Raw genomic sequence first — 21062 nt, 5'->3', positions numbered from 1 at the left:
TTCAGTCAATAGATATAGTGAAAAGCAACTAATAATATTACGGTGATCAATAATAAGAAGAGAATCTAATGTTCGTTATCCTATAAACCCCTCGAAATATATGCACACAGCTTGTGGTTTTTCCTAGAACTGGCAACAATAATTAACTTTTTCAATATAACTGTATTATGCAACTTAGAAAAATAGCACAATATCCTGACAAATACGGTGTTATTGGGCTGAGACAGATTCATATCCGGCTACCTCTGTTTATTTACAAAGGTTGTATAGCAAAAGTAGCAAGTCACATTTATTGTTCCTAAATTGTTTGCCTTTTTAACAAAAAATAAATAAAATGGTTGCAAGCAAGCCTTTACATAATCAGGATTTCAGTAAGAAATAATAATCATGTTAGGAATACAGACTAATTTATTTCCAGCATGAATCAATGGAAAAAGAAACCTTGAAATCTCTCATTCATCATGGGAATACCTCCCCTAAACATGCTTACTATGAAATATTTCATTTTTCTCATTAGCTTTTCTTAAGGCTGAGTCATTACGGTGACCTTTGCATCAGCTAATCACAGAATAAGAAATTCCTCTGAAATCTACTCCTTGCTGTGAAACATGGCATTATTAGTTTTAAAAAAGAGGGGAAACCAAAACAAAAAGGAATCTAATTGATTCCTGTTTGAAATTAGCATAGATTCATAATCACACATTGAAATTCTAATGTTCAAAATAATCTATTTAGGCTCTTGGGTAACATATCTATGTTCCACTTCTGAATGCTAATTGGAACTTTTTAGGTCTGTTTTCAGTATTTTGAACTCGTGAAAAATAAGAGGACAAGCCTATTTCTCACCCATTCCACTGGGCTTTGCATAGAAGTGGTTTAGCATAATTACATCACATAAATTGCACTCTTCATTGTTAGGCTGAAGCAAATTAACCCAATCTCTCCTTTGGAAGTTAGCACAAAGTAATTGTTTGAAGTCAGCTTTTCCATACCTGTTCCTCTCCAGACCATAAGTAACAAAATTCTTAAAAAGAACAGCTGGAAATAAATATGGGAATGGTCTCCATACACTAGGAAAGTCCCAACTGGGGATGACTGCTGAAAATGTTTATGTGTTCAACCCTTATGTGAGATTCATCCAACAGAGCTCAAGCGTAGACAGAGTGAAGAAAAATCTATTGCTATGAGCTTTATTGTTTGGCTGGGTATCACCCTGATGTACTTCCTGAGGAATTAAAGTGAACTGAGATTAGGCCTACTAATGGACTGATATTTTTTAAAGACACCTACAAAAATGTAGCCATCTATTAATAAAATTTACATGGAAAGGAACCAAGAAGTCTACAGCTGAAGGAGTTAAAAGAAATTCTACAAGGGAAAAAAATCTTAATTCATATTTGCTTTACAGAGCAAGGAGTTTAAAAAGAGGATCTCTACTTAATTTCAGATCCTGCCTGGATATTTTTAAACTTATACAATACTGTTCTTGTTACTCTAATAGAAATGTATTTCCAAGTTTCTAACAAAGAACACTTTAAGCTTATGATTAAAAAGAAAGCTGTCATTCACACTTGTGAATGACAAAAAAAGTATTTGAAGATAAGAAGACTTACTTAATAGAAATCTTCCAGTGTTGCTAAACCATTATTCTTTTTTATTTGGATGAATGTACAAAGCTAAAAAAAAATAGGCAGCACTGGTCCTATCAGTAGGCAGAGCAAGGTAGCTATCTAAATCAACAGATCCTGGAAGGCATATTGTGTAAGAGAGGAAGAAGACCAACCTACTCTGTGCTCCTAAATTACTGTTGTTAAGTCTATAGAGGTAGGCACCAAACTAGAATTTAACTATTAATAATCAACTTTTGAAGACAGAATGAAAATGTGTAAGCCTTTCATCTAAGGCAACAATACAATTCAATACAATAGCAGAGTTGGAAGGGACCTTGGAGGTCTTCTAGTCCAACCCCCTGCCTAGGCAGGAAACCCTATACCGTTTCAGACAGATGGCTATCCAACATCTTCTTAAAGACTTCCAGTGTTGGGGCATTCACAACCTCTGGAGGGAAGTTGTTCCACTGATTAATTGTTCTAACTGTCAGGAAGTTTCTCCTCAGTTCTAAGTTGCTTCTCTCCTTGATTAGTTTCTACCCATTGCTTCTTGTTCTACCCTCAGGTGCCTTGGAGAATAGTTTGACTCCCTCTTCTTTGTGGCAACCCCTGAGATACTGGAACACTGCTATCATGTCTCCCCTAGTCCTTCTTTCTATTAAACTAGACATACCCAGTTCCTGCAACCATTACTCATATGTTTTAGCCTCCAGTCCCCTAATCATCTTTGTTGCTCTTCTCTGCACTCTTTCTAGAGTCTCAACATCTTTTTTACATCGTGGCGACCAGAACTGAATGCAGTATCCAAGTGTGGCCTTACCAAGGCATTATAAAGTGGTATTAACACTGCCCGTGATCTTGATTCTATCCCTCTGTTGATGCAGCCTAGGACTGTGTTGGCTTTTTTGGCAGCTGCTGCACACTGCTGGCCCATATTTAAATGGTTGTCCACTAGGACTCCAAGAACCCATCTTAAGAGAGCCGTTGGCTATACCAAGACCCTGGATTTCATGGGTGGTGTCAAACATGCTTTAGACACAAAATGGTGTTCACAAACTTTATGATGAAGCTGACTGGACAACTATTAATTAAGAAATCATAAGATGGCATTAAAAGGTAAAGGTTTCCTTTGCACATATATGCTAGTCGTTCCTGACTCTAGGGGGTGATGCTCATCTCCATTTCAAAGCCGAAGAGCCAGCGCTATCTGAATATATCTCGATGGTCATGTGGCCGGCATGACTAAACACCAAAGGGGCATGGAACACTGTTACCTTCCCACCAAAGGTGGTTCCTATTTTTCTACTTGCATTTTTACATGCTTTCAAACTGCTAGTTGGCAGAAGCTGGGACAAGTAACGGGAGCTCACTCCGTTACACGGCGCTAGGGATTCAAATTGTCGAACTGCCAACCTTTCTGATCGGCAAGCTCAGCGCCTTAGCCACTGAGCCACCATGTCCCTCTTATTCATTATTAAAAGTTAAAACTGGAAGTTTTTAAGAAGAGATTGGATAACCATTTGTCTGATATAGTATAGGGTTTCCTGCCTAAGCAATGGGTTGGACTAGAAGATATCCAAGGTCTCTTCCAACTCAATTCAACTCTTCTCTTCTCATCTATTCTCTTCTCTTCTATTCCGACAAAATCCCATGTTTATTTCTCCATCGTATCATCAGTGATCTGTTACTTAGAGTCCTACTTTTAAAAAATTAGCTACAATATTAAAAGTAATTATCTTCATATTCTCTAATAATAATAACAGAACAGAATAACAGAACAGCTATATGGTAGCAACCGAAAGCAGTGACAAACCTGAAGTCACCCATATCATGTTCAGCCTGTCATAAAATGAGATCTGAGATGATGTGTGTGCTGTGATAATGTGTTTGACTTCCTAAAGTGCTGTTCTATGTTAATTATTAAGAGGATTTTCCCCAATTGGTGGAAAAAAGACATTGATATGCAAAACCAGTGGTTCTGACAGTAGGAATCATCTTAAAACTATCCAATTTAGCCATAGGCAGGTTCCCCATCCTAATAAGGCACAGCATGTTTTATTTGGCTTTGTCTGAATGAATGGTTTATTCAATAAACAAATATTCATTAAGACACCAATTCATAAAAACATGTAAATGAAATTGGATCCAGAATGCCACTTTGTGAACAGAAGGCTCTTTTCCACTTTCAAAAAGGGGATGGGATTGAGATTGAAAAATAAATGACCCTGGAAGAATGGAGCATGACAGTGTTTGGCAATGTTTCCTCTTCTGAGATCTTCCCTATCATCCTGCCTAGGCAGGGGGTTGGACAAGAAGATCTCCAAAGTCCCTTCCAACTCTGCTATTGTATTGTATTGTATCACAACTCACGTTGTTGGCTAATAATCAGATTATTATTAATTATTCTCTTTATTCTAATTAATAATCAGAATATAGAGAAGGTATAGCTCCACTATAAAAAGCTGGGATACAATTATAGATACATGTAGTCCTCAAGTTATGACCATTCATTCAGTGACTGTTTTAAGTGCTGAATGAAGTAGTGCTTGAAGTTATGGCCACTGTAGTCTCCCTACATGATCAAAATTTGGGCACTTGGCAGCCCGCCTGCATTTAGAACTGGAAGGGTGCTTCAATTCCTGCCAACCACCCGTCTCTCCCCATCTCTGTTCTTTCAGCCACCCGGCACAGTGGCGCTCCTTAGTGGCAGCCGTGGCAACGCTTGGTGGCAGCAGCTGCACTGAGCTCAAGTAGAGGCCTGAGGCTTTCAGCAGCCTCAGCCCTTTGCCACCTCTTCTGAGCCTCAGGAAGAAGGTGTGGCCAGTAGCTGCCTGCCTAAGGAGAAGCCATGCATGCTTCTCCAGCAGCAGCAGCAACAAGAAAATGGCAGAGTCCACTGGGGTCATCAGGGCTGGCAGGTGAGTCAGTGCATAACTGACAGGATGGTAGGATGAATACTGGGTGGCTGGACTGGCAAAGGTAGCAAAGTGCAAGGCAGCCAAAAGGGCACCAATGGGGGCAGAGATAAATGGGTGGGGGCTGTTAAAGAGGAGGGAGTCCCTTACTTTAGCAAGCTTGGGGCTGGGAGAGCCTAAGTTCGGAGTGGCTTAATCAGTGGTGAAATTCAATTTTTTTTACTACCAGTTCTGTGGGCATAGCTTGGTAGGCATGGTGTGGCTTGATGGGCGCAGCAGGGGAAAGATACTGCAAAATCCCCATTTCCTCCCCACTCTGGGGCCAGCCAGAGGTGCTGTTTGCTGGTTCTCCGAACTACTCAAAATTTCCACTACCGGTTCTCCAGAACCTGTCAGAACCTGCTGAATTTCACCCCTGGGCTTAATTCTAGGTGGGTCCAGTGCTAATGACAGATAGGATTCAGTTAACAAAGGCAATGGGGAGTGCTAGGATTGCTGTTACCTAATAATGAAGCCATGTGACATCACTTAGCAATGGAAATCCCAATCCCAATTATCATTGTGAGGATTGCCATCCTTAAGACCCCATTAACGTAAAAATGTGATGCTTAAATTTGAAGAATATAGTGGAGATGTTGTTATCACTTTTGGTGCACATTCATTGACACAATACACCTGATCTGAATGACTCTTGCCTCTCTACACAGGGTGAAAAATAAACATTTTGCTCATTAGTAAACTTTTCATCGTGTTTTTGCATTCTGAACATCTGGTCCAGCTGTGCCTCTGTTAATTGTTAGCTTGGACACTTTACATGTATCTTTCCAGCTGATTGCATGACTGCACGCTTTCACAAGCCTACTAGCGAAAGTTTTAGCAGAACCCTAAGATAATATCTCACTGCTATGCATCTTACTCTGTAGCCGGTGTACTCAGTGGCTAAGGCTGCATGGATAGTCAACCCCAGCAGTGTGTGTACCATCAAAACAAAGCACAAATTTAAATCAGAAAAAAAAGCTACAACTTTTGCCTTATGGAGGACGGAATAGATAAAACTGTGCATGATGTCAAGCAACTTTTAACTAGCCAATTTCAGATGCAACCGGTGCTCATGTAACAGGGAGTAAGTCATCTTAAGAATGTAGGACTATCGTATGAGTAAGCATTCATGGTGCATTTGATTTGATGCAAGGGTTATTAGTGCAAAAATGACAACCATGGATATTCCTCTATTCCTGCACTACCGTTCTCTTTAAAAATATGAATATAAAGCAAATATTGTGATCTGAGTAGAAGAAACAGGGCACAAAAATATAGCAAACAAATGAAGAATTATAATTAGAAATGAGTACAAAACAAGACTCCTCCAGAGACAAGTTACATTAGGAATGCTAAATTAATAATTATCTAGGTGGTACAAATATAACCTTGCATTCATTCTGATAAACCCATTTTCATATTCTGAAATGCTTTTGAGGTTTTTTTTCCTCTCCCTAATACAGCAACAATCATTTTCAACATTACTGGATTTGAAGGCCCATCATGAATCATCTACTACTCTTTTGCTCACTATCAGTAGCTATCATATAGATATGAGCCTTGGTGGCACAGTGGTTAGAATGCAGCACTGCAGGCTGCTTCTGCTGACTGTTGGCTGCCTGCCATTTTGCAGTTCAAATCCCACCAGGCTCATTGTTGACTCAGCCTTCCATCCTTCTGAGGTGGGTGAAATGAGGAGGACCTAAATTGTTGGGGGCCATATGCTGACTCTGTAAACCACTTAGAGAGGGCTGTAAAAGCACTATGAAGCGGTATATAAGTCTAAGTGCTATTGCTATTGCTAACTGCTGAACAAGGTTCGACAGGAAAGTTTAATAGCAATTAAGTTTGATCTAGTGGTTAAAGCAGGCTACAAAGCCGTGCTCAAGACTCACCTTCGCTATGATAGCCAGCTGAGGTGACTTTCGGCCAGTCATTCTTTCTCAGCCCAACCTGTCAGTAAGGTGACCAACCGTCCTCCTTTAGGGAGGACAGTCCTTCTTTTGTAAGTTCTGTCCTCCCTCGAAAAGTGTTCTCCTACATGTCCTCCTTTTTGATATTTGAAGGCTAATCTGTTGCGCGTTATGTGACGTATTTTATTAAACAGTTTTTAATGGTGTTTTTTTTAACTTCATCGCAAGTATATTGAACAGATATTGAATCTTGTGTTGAATTTTTATCTAAAGAAATTCTAGACATTAAAATAGACGACAATAGTGTCTTTGAAGAAATTAGAAGACTGAATGTATATTTAAATTCTGAAAAATTAATACAATGGGAAAATCAACATGTTGAAATTGATAAAAGATGGGTGGATATTTTCAGCCATTTCAAAAATGAACATATTCCATGTGAACATTTATTTATACTTGTTCAATTTACGTTGTGCTGCCCTGGAACTAATGCAGCAGTTGAAAGAGTTTTTTTCAATTGCCAATGATTTTTCGACAAGTGAGAAATCGAGATTGAATGTTGATACTCTAGCTGCAGCACTTGCCGTTAAATTCAATATGAAGGATATTTCTTGTTCAGATATTTCCAATATATTGTTAGAAGATGATACATTGACAAAAAATATTAATTCAATGGAAAAGTACTCATTTAAATAATAATTAACAGGCATGTAAGCATAATTACAATATAAAATGTTGCAAATGTTTTTATTATGCATATATCATATTTTAGTGTATTATTGTTGCAATGAATAAAATATTTCTTTTATTTACGATATATTTTTTCCAATTTATTTGTCCTCCTTTTCATTGTAAAAAAGTTGGTCACCTTACTGTCAGGCCTGTAGTTATGTTTCTTTTTAGGATCTTTGGCCTGCCATACTTTCTTATAATTTCCTATGTGTTTCATTAGTGTAGTAGTTGGGAGGGGGGAATAGAAAGGAGTAGGATTGTGGAATGTATTGTTGTCATTCTTTCTAGAAGCTCAAGGTCATCTTTTGTCTCCGCACCTCGACACCTGACCGGAAGCAGAGGGGTGTAGATGCCAGCGTGGAAGATGATGATTGGAACATGTGATGGATTTGTGGGTGTGGGGATAGATCATGAACTTTCAACTGGGTGGAATTCCAAGAAGAATATTAGAGTTGGAATTCCATAGACGTGCTAACTTGCCTGCATGAATAAATTGGACCTTTAAGGATAACTTTGCCTTGGACAATGATTTAATTCTGCATGGTATTTAGAACGCCTGACACAACCATTTTAGGTTTAGGGAAAATAGGAGGATGGAGTGTTGAATATATTTGCCACCTTGAATTATTTATAAAAACAATAAAGATGGGATACAAACAAACAATCTACTCTCCTTGGTTTGACACTCCATGAAATAATCTGAGAATACTAAAACGTATTGATTCAACACATCTGGAGGGCATTGAGTTGAGGAAGACTATGGTCAAGTCTAGAACAGGAAGATCAATATGTGAATATTCTTATTTGCTTAACCTTTAACTAAACTATAAGCACCCCTTCTTTAATATATAGGGTTTTTTATTTTTTCCATTCAAATACATTCACAAATATACATTCTTGTAAGTACTATTAACATTTATCTATTAACTATTTACATTTATCACTATCTTCTTACAAATATAGAACGCACAGTTTGGGTCACTTTCTTGCCACCCCATACCTCCATCTTGTTTTGCAACAACCCTACACCTTCTATCTTCTCAACCTCCCTTCTCTACTTTCCTTCTTTCCTCCTCTCCCACTTTTCTTCTTCTCCTCTCTTTCTTCCACTCCTCCTCCTCCTTACCCTCTCTCCTACTCTTACATCCCCTCCCTTACTTCCTCTGCTTTGCCCTTTCTTCCTTTCCCTCCTCATCCTCCCTCCTTTCCATTGTTGCCCTTGATTATTTTCTTTCTCTGGTGGATTCTCATGGAAGCACCCCTTCTTTAAGAGGGACATTGTTTATGTCATTCTACAGTGGACAAACATGTTCACCAGATCATTCTGAAAATGAGGCATTTGCAACATTTAATAGGATCAAACTCTTCACTCAATTCATTATCGTCAATTATGATGCATTCACATTTTATTGGCTACAACTTTTCTGCAATAGATGTTAGTTCATAATTCCTTTAAGAACGACAAAAGTAAGGGTCTCTACTCATCTCTACTGCCAATTCAAAGACAAGCCTAATCCCTCTAGCCCTCTGAGCGCTTGGAATATTTGGCAGGCAAAGTGTTACAAAGAAATATTCTTATTGGAAACTCTTTTATGGTCTTTGGCAAATAAAGGCCCATATCAGAAGTAAGATAAACTCCTCTGCCCTGAAAGCAAGGAACACTGTCCGTGCAATGTATAATGAAACTTTGGGAAGCTCCTCATACTCTTTATCAGGCCAATTCCCAGATGATTTTTTCTTCACTTTTCATTTTGTGGTTATCTCTGCTGTGAGATGTTTTGCATACTCCCACAGATCCTCTTTTCCCTTGTTCTGCTTTTGCTATCTCCTGTCTTCTACCCATTTCATTTTTTCTCACTGCTTGTGAACAAAGTGAAATTAATGTGGTCAATTGACGGGCTAGAGGGGTTTGCAAAAACTTTGCAAACTTCACAATATGTTTTTCTTAAAAGTCTTCCTGGTCTGCTAAAGCACAAGGGGAATCCACTTTCACACAGTCTAGCACTTGTGGTGGAAATAAAATCTTTGATCAACGATGACTGGAGTGAAAGAAATATACCCACTTGAAAATATTTCGGTGACTGACAAAAGAACAAAAGATCTGACAGAAATAAGAGCTGACCAGATTGCATTTTTTAATTTTTTTTTGATTCCACCTTTATTATATTTAGAAATATCTCAAGGTGGCGAACATACCTAATTACTTTTTCCGCCTCCTATTTTCTCCACAACCACCCTTTGAGGTGAGTTGGGCTGGGAGTTGTTAGTATTTGCTTGATTAATAATCCTTGCATGAAATGCACAGTGCATGCTTACTCCAAAGATAGTCCCATATTCTTAAGATGAGTTTACTCCCTGTTAAATAAGTTCTGGCTGCAACCCGAAGTTGGCTAGTTAAAAGTTGCTTTGACATCATGTACCACTTTTATCCATTCCTTTCCCCACAACACAAGAGTCGTAGCCTAGATTTTTTTTTCTGATTTAAATTTGTGCCTTGTTTTAACCACCCAAGGTCACCCAGTCGGCTTTCACACCTAAGGCAGGACAGTCACAGTCTCCTGGTTTCACGCCTGGTGTTTTAACCACGAGTCCAAACTGATTATAGCAATAGGCTACCACAAGGCTGCTGTACTTACATCAAAGTTAGTGGAAAGATATTGTGGTCACAGTTGCTCTACCCAGCAAACTTAGTCTGCAGTTGCTTGAACAGATCCAGTTCCTGGATTCTTTTATGATTGGTGGAATGATTTACAGTCCTTAATATATTTTTGATTTGTGGAGAATAAAACAATGCCTAGCGAATATTTTATTCTTATTTTTTTTTTCATTGAGATAGAATATGATGACTTTCCTCATGCACCAAGCTGATATGTATAACAGGACAAAGAACAGAAGTTAGGCTGAAAGAAAGCCCCTGATTAAAGAGGGTTGCAGTCAGGACAGGAAGACATATCTAGGTTCTCTGCATCCTTACTGCAACACCAGGACTATCTGGGGAAGGATAATTGAAATAGAAAAAATAGGAAGAGGAAAACGGCAAAGCAAGCTCATCCTTTATGTTCCTATTGAAAAAAAATGCATTATCTCAAAATTATCTTTGTGGGAAAAGAAGGAGCAAGGTATTTGAAGTTGGAGAGAGATGATTGAACACCACCCATTTGAATTGCAGTAGCTGGGCATTCAGAGTATGAATGTAACTTTGATGTTACTAAAGTAAAAAAAAAACATAACGGAGCTGGAAAGAACTTAATGGCTCATCTCTCACACAAAGGTAACCATCTATCAATCATCCAGAGTCATCCAACTTTTGTCTAACTTTTAACGGGTCTAGCCAAATGTAATTACTTTGCCAAGTTTCTGTCCATTTCATTTTTGGTTTTTTTCCCCCAGTTGTTACGGCTAAACATTTGTTTTGCAAATATTTCTTTTCTGAACGGGTAGGAGTGGAACTTGCATTTAAAGTTTTAGCCATATAAGACCTATATGGGGTCTTGATGCTCTCTGAGCTTGGTTGTTTTTTTGCACAGAGGCTAATACCTGGCTTCATGGATGATATTACCTGGCTTGGTAATGAAACATCTGCAAGAAAATCAAACTCAGAGAGCACCAAGGACTCCACAGTTCAACCCTGAGCTACAAATATTCTCTTCTATTGGTATCATATAAGTCTATTTTGCTGCAACTAGTATTGGACTTTCCACTTGCAACATCCCAAACAAGAGGTACAGTCGACCCCCCAGACTACAATGGGATCTGTCCAATCCTTCTCAGTTATGTTTTTGGAGTGATGATGGTAGTGCCGGCCTGAGTATTTTCACACACACACACACACACACACACACAAAAAAAAAAAAATTGTGTGCATTCATTTGTGAGACAGCTGATAGACTTCAGCATCTTCTCTGTAAACTGGACATTGGTGGTGGATAAATGTATATGGAAAGTTGATTTAGATATTAGAGAGTTTGCTGAAAAGTACGTCTTGCCACATAGCTCTTATTTTGAACCAAACATTGTTGATACCAGAGTGATAGCAGCCAAAGCCATTAGTACAGCATCCATTGGTTTGTTATTTCTCAGAAGAAAAAGTGAAGATTTCCAGTTCTGGGACAAATAAAAGAGCAGAGAACTTCGAGATATCTTAAGTACCCAGGGATGACAATCCACTTCTTCAAAGTAACAGAAAAAAGGGGGGCAGAACAAATCAGAAAGTAACATTATATCCAGTATCATATTTCAAGTCCTTTTTGCTAATAGATTATCCTACAATTAATTTTAGGCAACTGAGAAGCATTTTTAGATGATTAAACTTTTTTTACAAATGATTCTATTAATGTGATTTAGTCTTTAGCCCTTCCCAATATTTGCCATTCCTAACATAAATAGTGCATTTGGTTAGTGCCTCTCCGCATTAAGCTCCCAACTCCCCAGTCAATGATAGCCTGTACAACTCATTCACAAAATTCCTCTGCTTCCTTCATTTCTGAACTAGCATATAGAAATCAGCCAATTTACGGAGTAAAGTCAAAATGACAGTGTTGAGCTCCTTCTGTGAAAAAGATTATAGCTACAGTGGCACTTCCATCCCACTTGCAAAAGCAATTTCCCATTTGCTCACGGCAATTGATATAAACATTATCTTTCATGTGCTCTCACTGAGATTAACAGAAAATTATTTGATGTGGCTTAGTATGAAAAAATGCCTGACATTTCTATGCCAACTATTCCTATTCCTCCAGATTTACAACTTCCTAATAAAAGCATCCAAGTTCTCTATGTTATCACAGGACAATTATGGCCAGAGATATTTGGCAATTTATCCAAGGTCACATAACACATAACATCTAAGATTTCAAATCATTTTTTAGATTTTACCTGTTCTATCGTCCTAGCCAATGATCTTTTTTTCATTTTAATAACATTTCATTTTCTTAATCTGCACATTTACTAATGCTTTGTTGAATGCCACATTACTGATAATAATTCAGCTATAGATACATTTTTAAAGAAATTATAGTGAGGCGAATTGTTGCACAAAGCGACATAGGCAAGTGTAAAAAAAGAAGAACAAACCCTACCTTCTTTTGGAGCATTTTCATCCCACGCAAGCCACATCTGCACAATAAAATAAGGAGTCCAGCACATGATGAAGGCTAAGACAATAATAAAGGTCATTTTGACTGTCCGTATCTTGGCTTTGGAAATGAGTTTGATACTGCTCACCCTGGAGAGAGTACCTCCATGAGAATTACTAGAGGTTAGGCTCACACTTGTTTCATGGACGGTTTTCAGCCTCACATTTTGCCAAATTTTGAAGCTGATCAAGCCATAGCAGATACTGAGCACAATCACTGGGATGATGTAGACAGTCAAGGTCATCCAGGTGACATAGGCTTTAGGACCCCAAGGCTGGATGAATGTCGCCCAGCAGTCCATGCCCCCGTGGGCCACATTCTTCATAGAAAATATCTGGAGCTGCGGGATGCTGAAGAGGAGGCACACCACCCATGTGAGGAGCACAGACAACCGGTCAGACCTCCGATGTAAAGACCTCAAGGGTTGACAGATGGCCAAACACCGATCCAGCGACATCAGCAACAGCATGTAGGTGGAAGCAAACATCCCCACCACTTGCAGGTATTTGATCAACCTGCAGAGATAATCCGGCCCTTTGAACCTGAAGGTGATGTCCCAAATGAGCTGAGGCAAGACCTGGAAGAGGGCCACAACTAGGTCAGCAATGCTCAGGTGCTTCATAAAGAAGTACATGCGGGAATGCTTGTGGCGGGTCGTGTAGATCGCCAACAGCACACATAAGTTTCCCGTCAGGGCAAGGAAAAAGATGAGGCACAGCACTGCCACCTCTACCTTGGCAATGTCCTCGTTCCGTTTTATGACTGAAGTTTGATTGGCTTGTGAAGCCTGGTTTTCCAAGGTGGCGTTGCCCAAGGAACAATTTGAACAATACCAAGAATAATTCATGGTAGATGCTTCCCACCCAGGATCTTTTGCAAGGCTGAACTGAGAAGAGAGACGCCTTCTCTACAGTGCAGTGTGTCCTTTAGAGCCTCCCCTTTCTTGAGACCAGGCCCTTCAGTGCTTCTTTCCTTTTCCTGAAGGCCCCTTTACTCCCATTTGGCCCTTTGCCTCTATTTTTTTTCCCCAAAGTCCCGTTTACTCCTTCTCGCTTTGGGTCCTTCACCTGGATCTGTACATGCAGTTGATGTATATAGTTATGAGTTATTTTCCACCTGCAGGATAAATCCTGCTCTCTTTCCAAATTACTTCATTTGTTCCTCCTATAGCAAAAAAACAAAAAATTGGGGAGAAAATAAATAAATAAGGAATTATACCAACATTGAGAGCCACATAGTCACATTCTGAATCTCTGACAACCTCAGCTTTCTGCTCTCTCACAAGGCATTCATTCAAATTCAGGAGTGTAATTTCAATGGCTTGCTCCCATTTACTTCCAAACAACAGTCAAGACTTGCTTATTAGTTCCCCAAGTCTTTCTTCTTCTTTTTTCAGCTGCAGTATTTATCCCAGTTCCTCCTTATATACGGATGGCTTTCTGCATCAGTCTAAATATAGATGTAAGAAAGCCAGGCTACAATTAAATGAAAACTCGAGGGATGACACAATTAACAAACACACAAGCATGCCCTGCCTAAAAGTGCCTTTCAGAGTTACAAAGAAATTCTTCTTACCTTAAGCTCACATTTTTTTTTTGTTTCTTTTAGCAACTCCTGAACCAGAGAGTTCTCTCTCTCTCTCTCTCTCTCTCTCTCCTTTTTCTCCCCTCTCTAGAAAGAAATATTAGAAGCTAGTCCTATCCAGCTGGGAAGGTCCAAGAAACGTCAGGTGAGTTCTTTTTGCCCTTGTGACACATTTAGCAGCTCCACAAGTTTGCTCTCAAATGAATGCAGGAGGACAGAGAGGAGGAGCGGGAGAAGGAGGAGGAGGAGGAGCCGAGCTTGCTTGTCAGCTCTTCACAGTCATTCATGGATAAAATGTACTGGTTCTGTGTTGTTGTAATGCAGGGTTTCTTTTAGCCATTAGGTGTCACCCTAGGCCATTTCTTCAGTCCCATCCTCAGGAATCTATTAAAGACCAGAAGTGGGCTGAGATCTCACTCAGCAGAGACTGATTCTCCTGTCGCTTGGTTGTGCATGGTTATGCATAGATGTGCCGGAAGATGTGCAATGCCAGGAACCAAAGGACAGTAACAGTGTTCTTTTCTTCCTTCTGCTTCTCACTCTTCTTTCCTTTCTGGGATTCCATTTCTTGCTATTGTACAATTTAGGAAACATCACTTCCCCTTCCCACCATACATTTTCAATGTGACAAGAGGCTTTTAAGCCTGAGGGGAATGTTAAAGATATCAATGCAGCAATGTGACAAATAGGCAGAGCGAAGTAACTGGTTTGAATGTCAGCCAAAGGTTATTTTTTAAATTGTATTGCTACTGGGTTTGCCTTCTCATGTTTTTTTATATTTCTAGGGATTTGCTACTGTTGGAAGAAAGGTCCATCTGGATTCAGTTCCAAGTGGGGAGAAAGGCACTGGAAACATGGAGACTGCTTGGAAAGATGGTTTGATGATGGACAGGATCACATGATTTGAGGTCCTGGGCAAAAAAAGGGAAGAGATGTTGGGAGTACCTGGGTTTTATGTCCTCTCTGAGTTTTTGAATTTCAGCTTGAATTCTGATTGGTTGTCAGACTCCCATGGGGCCATGCAGGAGCAACTTTGTATGTTGCTTTTTTGAGTCCCAAGCTTGGTTGAGCCTTGCTGGGTGATGATGTAATGAAAGGGTTTGGGACAATTCGTCCTATGGCTTTGCCTGAAGGAGGTAGATCTTTGTTATGTGGAATAGACTGGCCCAGGCCTTAATAGCCCATTGACAAAAGCGGGACGCTGAGTTTCTGCCTCCCTTTCAGGGAAAATATTCTGTCCTTTTAATATTTCCTAAAATATTTCATATTTCTAGGAAAGGAGCAGGTGCTAACTTCCCACACTACCCTACTATAGGAGGGTGACTGTTATGCACCTAGAAAATGGGGTTTGGATGTCATTTGCTAACCTGGTAGCAAATTATTTTGGAGTTGGAGAATAGATTTCCTATCAAGGGGGCCAGGGGAATGGTTAAACTGGCTTCTGTTTTGTTTTTAACCGTATTCATTTCAGGCAAGCCCCTTCTATAAATCTAAGTTTTATTGTTAGATTGACTAATTTGTTTTCATTGCGCCTTCCTCTGGAATTCAGTGATGTGGGGCAAGTTATAAACATTTTAAATCACTAAATAAGGAAGCAGCTGTGCTGAAACGTGAATGAAGATCAGAGGTAAATGTCTCAACTGAGTCACCGTAGATCTATTTTCCCAGAAAAACAAAGGCTTACTATCTCATTTCTAAGTTGTTCTTTTTTAACTGACCTGAATTTTTTTTTTCAGATACTTCGTATATTTGCTATGCTGGATATATGAAGTATGCAGAAAGGATTTCCTTTGGTGAATGGTACATTTTTAGAGTGCCACTTTTCTACATTTGACAAAAGTCCTAAACTTGTGTTATGATTCATCAATCCCATATTTCAATAAATCTGGATGGCAATGTACGCAACAAAGAGTTTTGCAGGAGTACCAAAACAGCAATTTACTCATTTTATATACATACTTATATTTGTTAGAATTTCTATTTTACTTGTCTGCTAGGATCCCTCCAGTGCACCAGTTCCAGCCATACTTAAAGCAGAAGGCTCTTTAAACAGTCACTCATGCTGTAAGTACACCACAAATGGATTACTGCACTGTAATGAGACTGTCCTTGAAGGTACAGCTGGCCCAGAATGCAGTAGCACAGTGGTTCTCAACATTTTCTTCAGCATGGACCCACTTTAAATACCTTTTGTGGCTACGAACCATGCCAGAGACCCCCAAGACTTACTGTATTTTTCGGACTATAAGACGCGCTTTCCCCATCCCCAAAAAGTGGATGGAAATGCCTGTGCGTCTTATAGAGTGAATATTGTGACACGGGGAGGGGAGTTGGTGCAGTATCTATCAGCTGTTCTAGTTGGCAATCAGGGGCAAATGGGCAGTGGTGAATGGGCCACGGCAAACAGGCCACGGTGAATGGTTGGGGGAAAACGGCTGGGGGCAAATGGGCTGTGGCAAATGGGCCATGGCAAACAGGCTTCAGCAAACGGGTGACAGCCAATGGGCAGCAATGAATGGGCAGCGCTGATCCCCGCCATCTAGAACAGCTGATTGGCAGTATTCCGGGAGGCCGCTTCAACTGCCAATCAGCTGCTCGGCAGCAAAGGCTCCAGCATTCCCCGGTGGTGGCAATAACTCAGCTCAGTTGACTAGTAGTAGGTGCAATGGAGTGGAGCGCTGACGAGCCACGTGCTGGGGCTGCGATAACATGCTGAAGCTGACCAGGCTGTTTTCTGTTTGCTGCAAGGATGCTAGCCATATGAATACCAGATGGATGCTGGGAGGTAGAGGCAGATTGTTTTTTTCTCCTCTAAAGCTAATGTGTGTCTTATAGTCCAGAGCATCTTATAGTCTGAAAAATGCAGTAACTTAAGATAGCACTTCTGTTCCCCTCTCCAGGGGTCCATAGCCCACAAGTTGAAAACCACTGCAGTAGTACGTACATGTCACCACTGCTTCATGAGTTCTACCGGTTGCTTCTAGGTATCATTCAAAACTATTTGTCTTAACTATTTATTTGTTTCTGGTAGTTTCTACCTGCCCTGTAAGTTCAGACAGAGTAGGTGTGCTCCAGGCCCCTTCAGTTAAACAATGTTACTTATTAGGACCTAGGAAATAGGTAGTCTCTGAGTCCCACCCTGCAATTGTTCTCAAGCCTGGGATTAGGAGGGCTGCTAAGTCTCATATGTTTTACTTTTTTTGGAGTATCAGTACTTTTTTATATGTGTGGTTCTATGGACATACTTTTTTTTTCTCATTCCCTTGCAATCTACCTTTAAAATGTAACCACCCAGAGTCATTTGGGAGTTAAGCAGCCTTTAAATCCACATAAATAAATATTTATTTTAGTACCACAACACTGTGAGGTAGAGAGGGCTAAGAGAGTGTGCCTGGTTCAAAATCGTTCAGGGAGTTTCTGTGGCTGAGGATGGACTCGAAGCTGGACCTAGTCCAAAGTTTTAACCACCATATGGATTTTGTTCTTTATAAAACGGCCTAAAACTCTTTGCTAGGGAACAATATTTATTAGCACTTATTATGTAATTGTATTACTGAATTTAATATTTTTCTAGTAGAAAGACTCACAAACACAACACACACATCTGTCCCCTTATTTTCTTATTCTCTACTTGCCGTATAAGGTATTGATTTCCGTCGTTTTTTAATTCACTGAATATTATCACTTTTCATTGCAACAAATTTCAACTTACTTATTATTGCTGAGAGACATAAAAACTCACAAGCGGCAATACACTGAAAAGGTAAATCAGCTGTAATGTCAAATATCTTAGAGCTTTTAACTTTAACTTTGTTAAAAGCTTTTAAAAAACAGTGCTGGGATTGAATCTGTGCCTGATGGGTCTCGGGTACATATGGAGCGCTCTATTTTTCTCCTGAGTCATAACCATTATTTAAAAAGTTTACCATTGTGTCCAATTTATTTCAGTCCTCCCCATCTCTTTTAATACGCCAAATGTACGAAATGCAGGCATCTGGTGTATTACTCTAAATGATTCCAAATTGCTCTATTTCTTTTTTCCCCTCTAATTGTTTAAAACTTTTCCCAAGACCAAAGTTTTGATTAGTTTGCCTTTTCTGCCTTTTCCTACATTTTTTTTCTTGCGGAGGTAATTTTATGGTCCAGCATTCCAAGAGTTTAAAAAATAGGTGCCTGGCACAGAGATGCAAGCACACACAGAAACATACTTCTTATTGGACAATTCTTAGTCTTTGCAGCGATACCAAATTGCCATTATTTGCTAAGAAATTAAAAACAACAATACAAGAAATTAATTTTAAAAAAAATCCAGAAAATGCTCTGGAGAATAATTCCATTTCTAACCAATTTTTAAAAGCCAGTAGGAAGGCGTTAAGTCTGCTCCAGAGTAATGGTGGCAGTGTTGCAAAGAAAGAACACCCTTGATTCCGTTCCCCTCCTGAAAATGTGGAACCATTAATACAGGTGTGCCAAACTTGCGGCTTGTGGGCCAGATCTGTCACATGCTCGCCACGCCTACCCCCATTTTAGCAAAGGGCGGGGGGAAGTCCCGATACATCACGTGATGATTACATGACGCTGCAAGTTTGACAACCCTGCATTAATAGCTTTTTCTAATAGATCAGGCCAACGTTGTTAGAAGGCAGTCCCATAGATATCCAGTGCCAAGCTTGAAGGGCAACTCCAGCACTTTATAATATACTTACAATTGGCTTTTGCTGGCAGATAGGAAATTTATGCTGCCTCCTTTTCAAAACATGGAAAAATAAAAGCTGCAAGGCCCTACATTTTTATATTTCAATAAATTAAGCCTCCATAATTGAATGTTAAACTTTTTTCCCATCTTGCCTTTATTTTCTTCCCTTTTTAATATTTATTTCTTTATGCAGAGATTTAATGGCTCCTCCCTCTGGAATATTCTTCCTTCAGATATCAGGATGACACAATGATATCATATTTCACAAGGCCTTGAGACTTGGTTGTGTGCCTGGACTTGAGGCCCCAAATGTGTTAAGGGCCCCACTTACTGGCTGCCTTAACATCCATAGTAACCATTTTACTTAGTGCCATATCTATTTATTCTGTACTGTTTTAATTATTTCTAATTATTTTTTATGTTTTTAATATACGCCACCCAGTGTTACTTGTAGAGTTGGGCAGCTATTGAATAAATGAATGAATCAACGAATCAATGTTTTTTTAAAAAAAAATATCTTCTGTAAGAAGTAATTACGCACCCCCTCCCAGAGAATGAAGTATTTTTGGGGAAAGCAAAAGAGGCAGAATATTATATTTCCCCAAAGGAGAAATGGAGAGACATGCTCTTAAAGACAGAAAGCAGCCCCTGTTTCCTGCATAGTAAAACAGCCTCCAGCAGTGCCTGAAGTCTTTAGAGATGGATATTTTGTTCCCCTTAACAAAGACAGTGCCCACTTCCGGTTCCGGCGGCTGACGGCGACGGGCAAACTTTGCTCGCCCCGCGCTCTCCCGGTGGGCTCCCCACTCCTTGGGGGGCACAGGACGCCCCGTAGAGGCTCCTGCCGGAGGAGCGGCACCGCGGGGGATCCCCTGGATTGGCGGCGGCCAGGGGGGGACCCCCGCTTCGCTCTAGGCATCGGGGAGCATGATGGGGGACGCTCCGGCGTCTTCGCTGCGAGGCTGACGGAAAGAAAAAGACGAGCTGAAGGACGCGGCTGCGGTGCGGTGAGGTGACAACTCCCTTCTATCCCTTTCATCAACTTAGAAAAATTCTCAGCAGTTTAAACTTGATTTTCGGCTCGGCTGGAGAAGCGCGACTAGAGGGAGGGGGATTCCCCCCCCCTCGGACTGGCGGCTAGAAACAATTCTGCTCTCAGCCCCAAGGGAAGGAGGAGGGGGGAGAGCCAACTAAGGATGCCACGCTCCTAATAATGGTGATTTTTTTTGAACTTAAAGCTACAATGGAAGGATGATCTGAAAAGTTATTGGGAACTTTGAAAACGTTATTATGCCTCTAAACCCGAAGCTGGCAGGGCAAGATGGCACACTTCCGTTGTCTTCATGAGCTTTGAAATTTGACTCCACCTTTGAACTTCAGGCTTCCGGTCTTTGTCTCCGTGCTACTCAGACAAATCTCTTGTTGACTGCTACCCTTTGATCTCCCTGGAGTGGAAAATTTTACTCTGCTGCCAGGCTGATTAGAAAAATCCTCTTCTGCCTGGACCTTCTGTCTCTCCTGGCTGTTTCACCTTTCTGACTGATCATTCCTGGTACTGACTGATTCTCTTATTCTACAAACAATGCCTCCTAAAAAACCACCTCCTGGAAAGCCTGGCTTTGCTGCCTCTGCCCCGACATCTGCAACGTCTAGTCCTAGTACACAATCAACGATAACAGCTTTAATGCAACCTAAATCTACAGAGACTGACTTTCAACAAATGTTTCAACAACTTCTACAGGGACAAGAGGAAATCAAAAAACAACTGAAAGAGATGAAAGAAGAAATCAAAGAGAACCAGGCCCAAATTAAAAAAACTCACAGAGACTGGACCTTTTGGAGGGTGGGACGGCTGAGATGAGGGAGGGGATGGAGGTGATGCAGAAGGGAAACAAAGATCTTGATACCCAGCAGATGAAAACAGAATTTGAGAGAATGTCCTTTTATCTTAGATTTCAGAACGTGGTGGAAGCGGATGATGAAGACATAAGGGACATTATGACAAGTATTTTGGCTGAATACATTCACAGAGGGAAACAACAGATGGGGTGGGAAATAGACCTGGTCTATAGAGTTAACTTAGCGTATGCTAGAACACATAACGTACCCAGGGAGGTACACATTAAATTCCTTAGAAAAAGTACAAGAGATGAGATTCTGAGTGCACAAAGGGGGCAAGAATTGAAATATCAGGACAGGCATATAACCATTCTAAAACAGATCCCCAAGAAAGTAAGGGAAAAAAGAAAAAGTTACTCACAGTTAGCGAAGAAACTATACCAGAAGGGGGTGTGGTTTAGATGGCAGATGCCTGAAGGTATGTTAGTATTCTGGGAGGATACAAGAGTTAGAATTAATACACCCATAGAGGCACAGGCCTTTATGGACAAAAACGAAACACTCTTAGAAAAACCAGATGACCCTACACCAGATACACA

General features: G+C 40.2%; 1 protein-coding gene across 2 annotated transcripts in view; it reads right to left on the bottom strand.

Moving 5' to 3' along the window:
• OXTR (oxytocin receptor) overlaps nt 1–21062 on the bottom strand; it is a 39339-nt gene that overhangs the window by 6819 nt on the left and 11458 nt on the right. Inside the window, exons 1-2 of one of the 2 annotated variants that reach the window (XM_081935297.1) lie at nt 13920–14167; nt 12288–13508 (exon numbers count right to left, since the gene is read on the bottom strand). In XM_081935297.1, coding sequence (XP_081791423.1) covers nt 12288–13191 — 904 coding nt within the window. In that variant the 5' untranslated portion in view covers nt 13192–13508; nt 13920–14167. Of the gene's footprint in view, nt 1–12287; nt 13509–13919; nt 14168–21062 lie in introns of those variants that run through there. The other variant, XM_081935296.1, reaches the window with a different exon arrangement.

Source organism: Natrix helvetica (assembly GCF_964273705.1).
Source record: "Natrix helvetica genome assembly, chromosome: 1".
In the NCBI taxonomy this organism is placed as follows: Eukaryota; Metazoa; Chordata; class Lepidosauria; order Squamata; family Natricidae; genus Natrix; species Natrix helvetica.
This window is presented reverse-complemented; position numbering and strand designations above follow the sequence as displayed.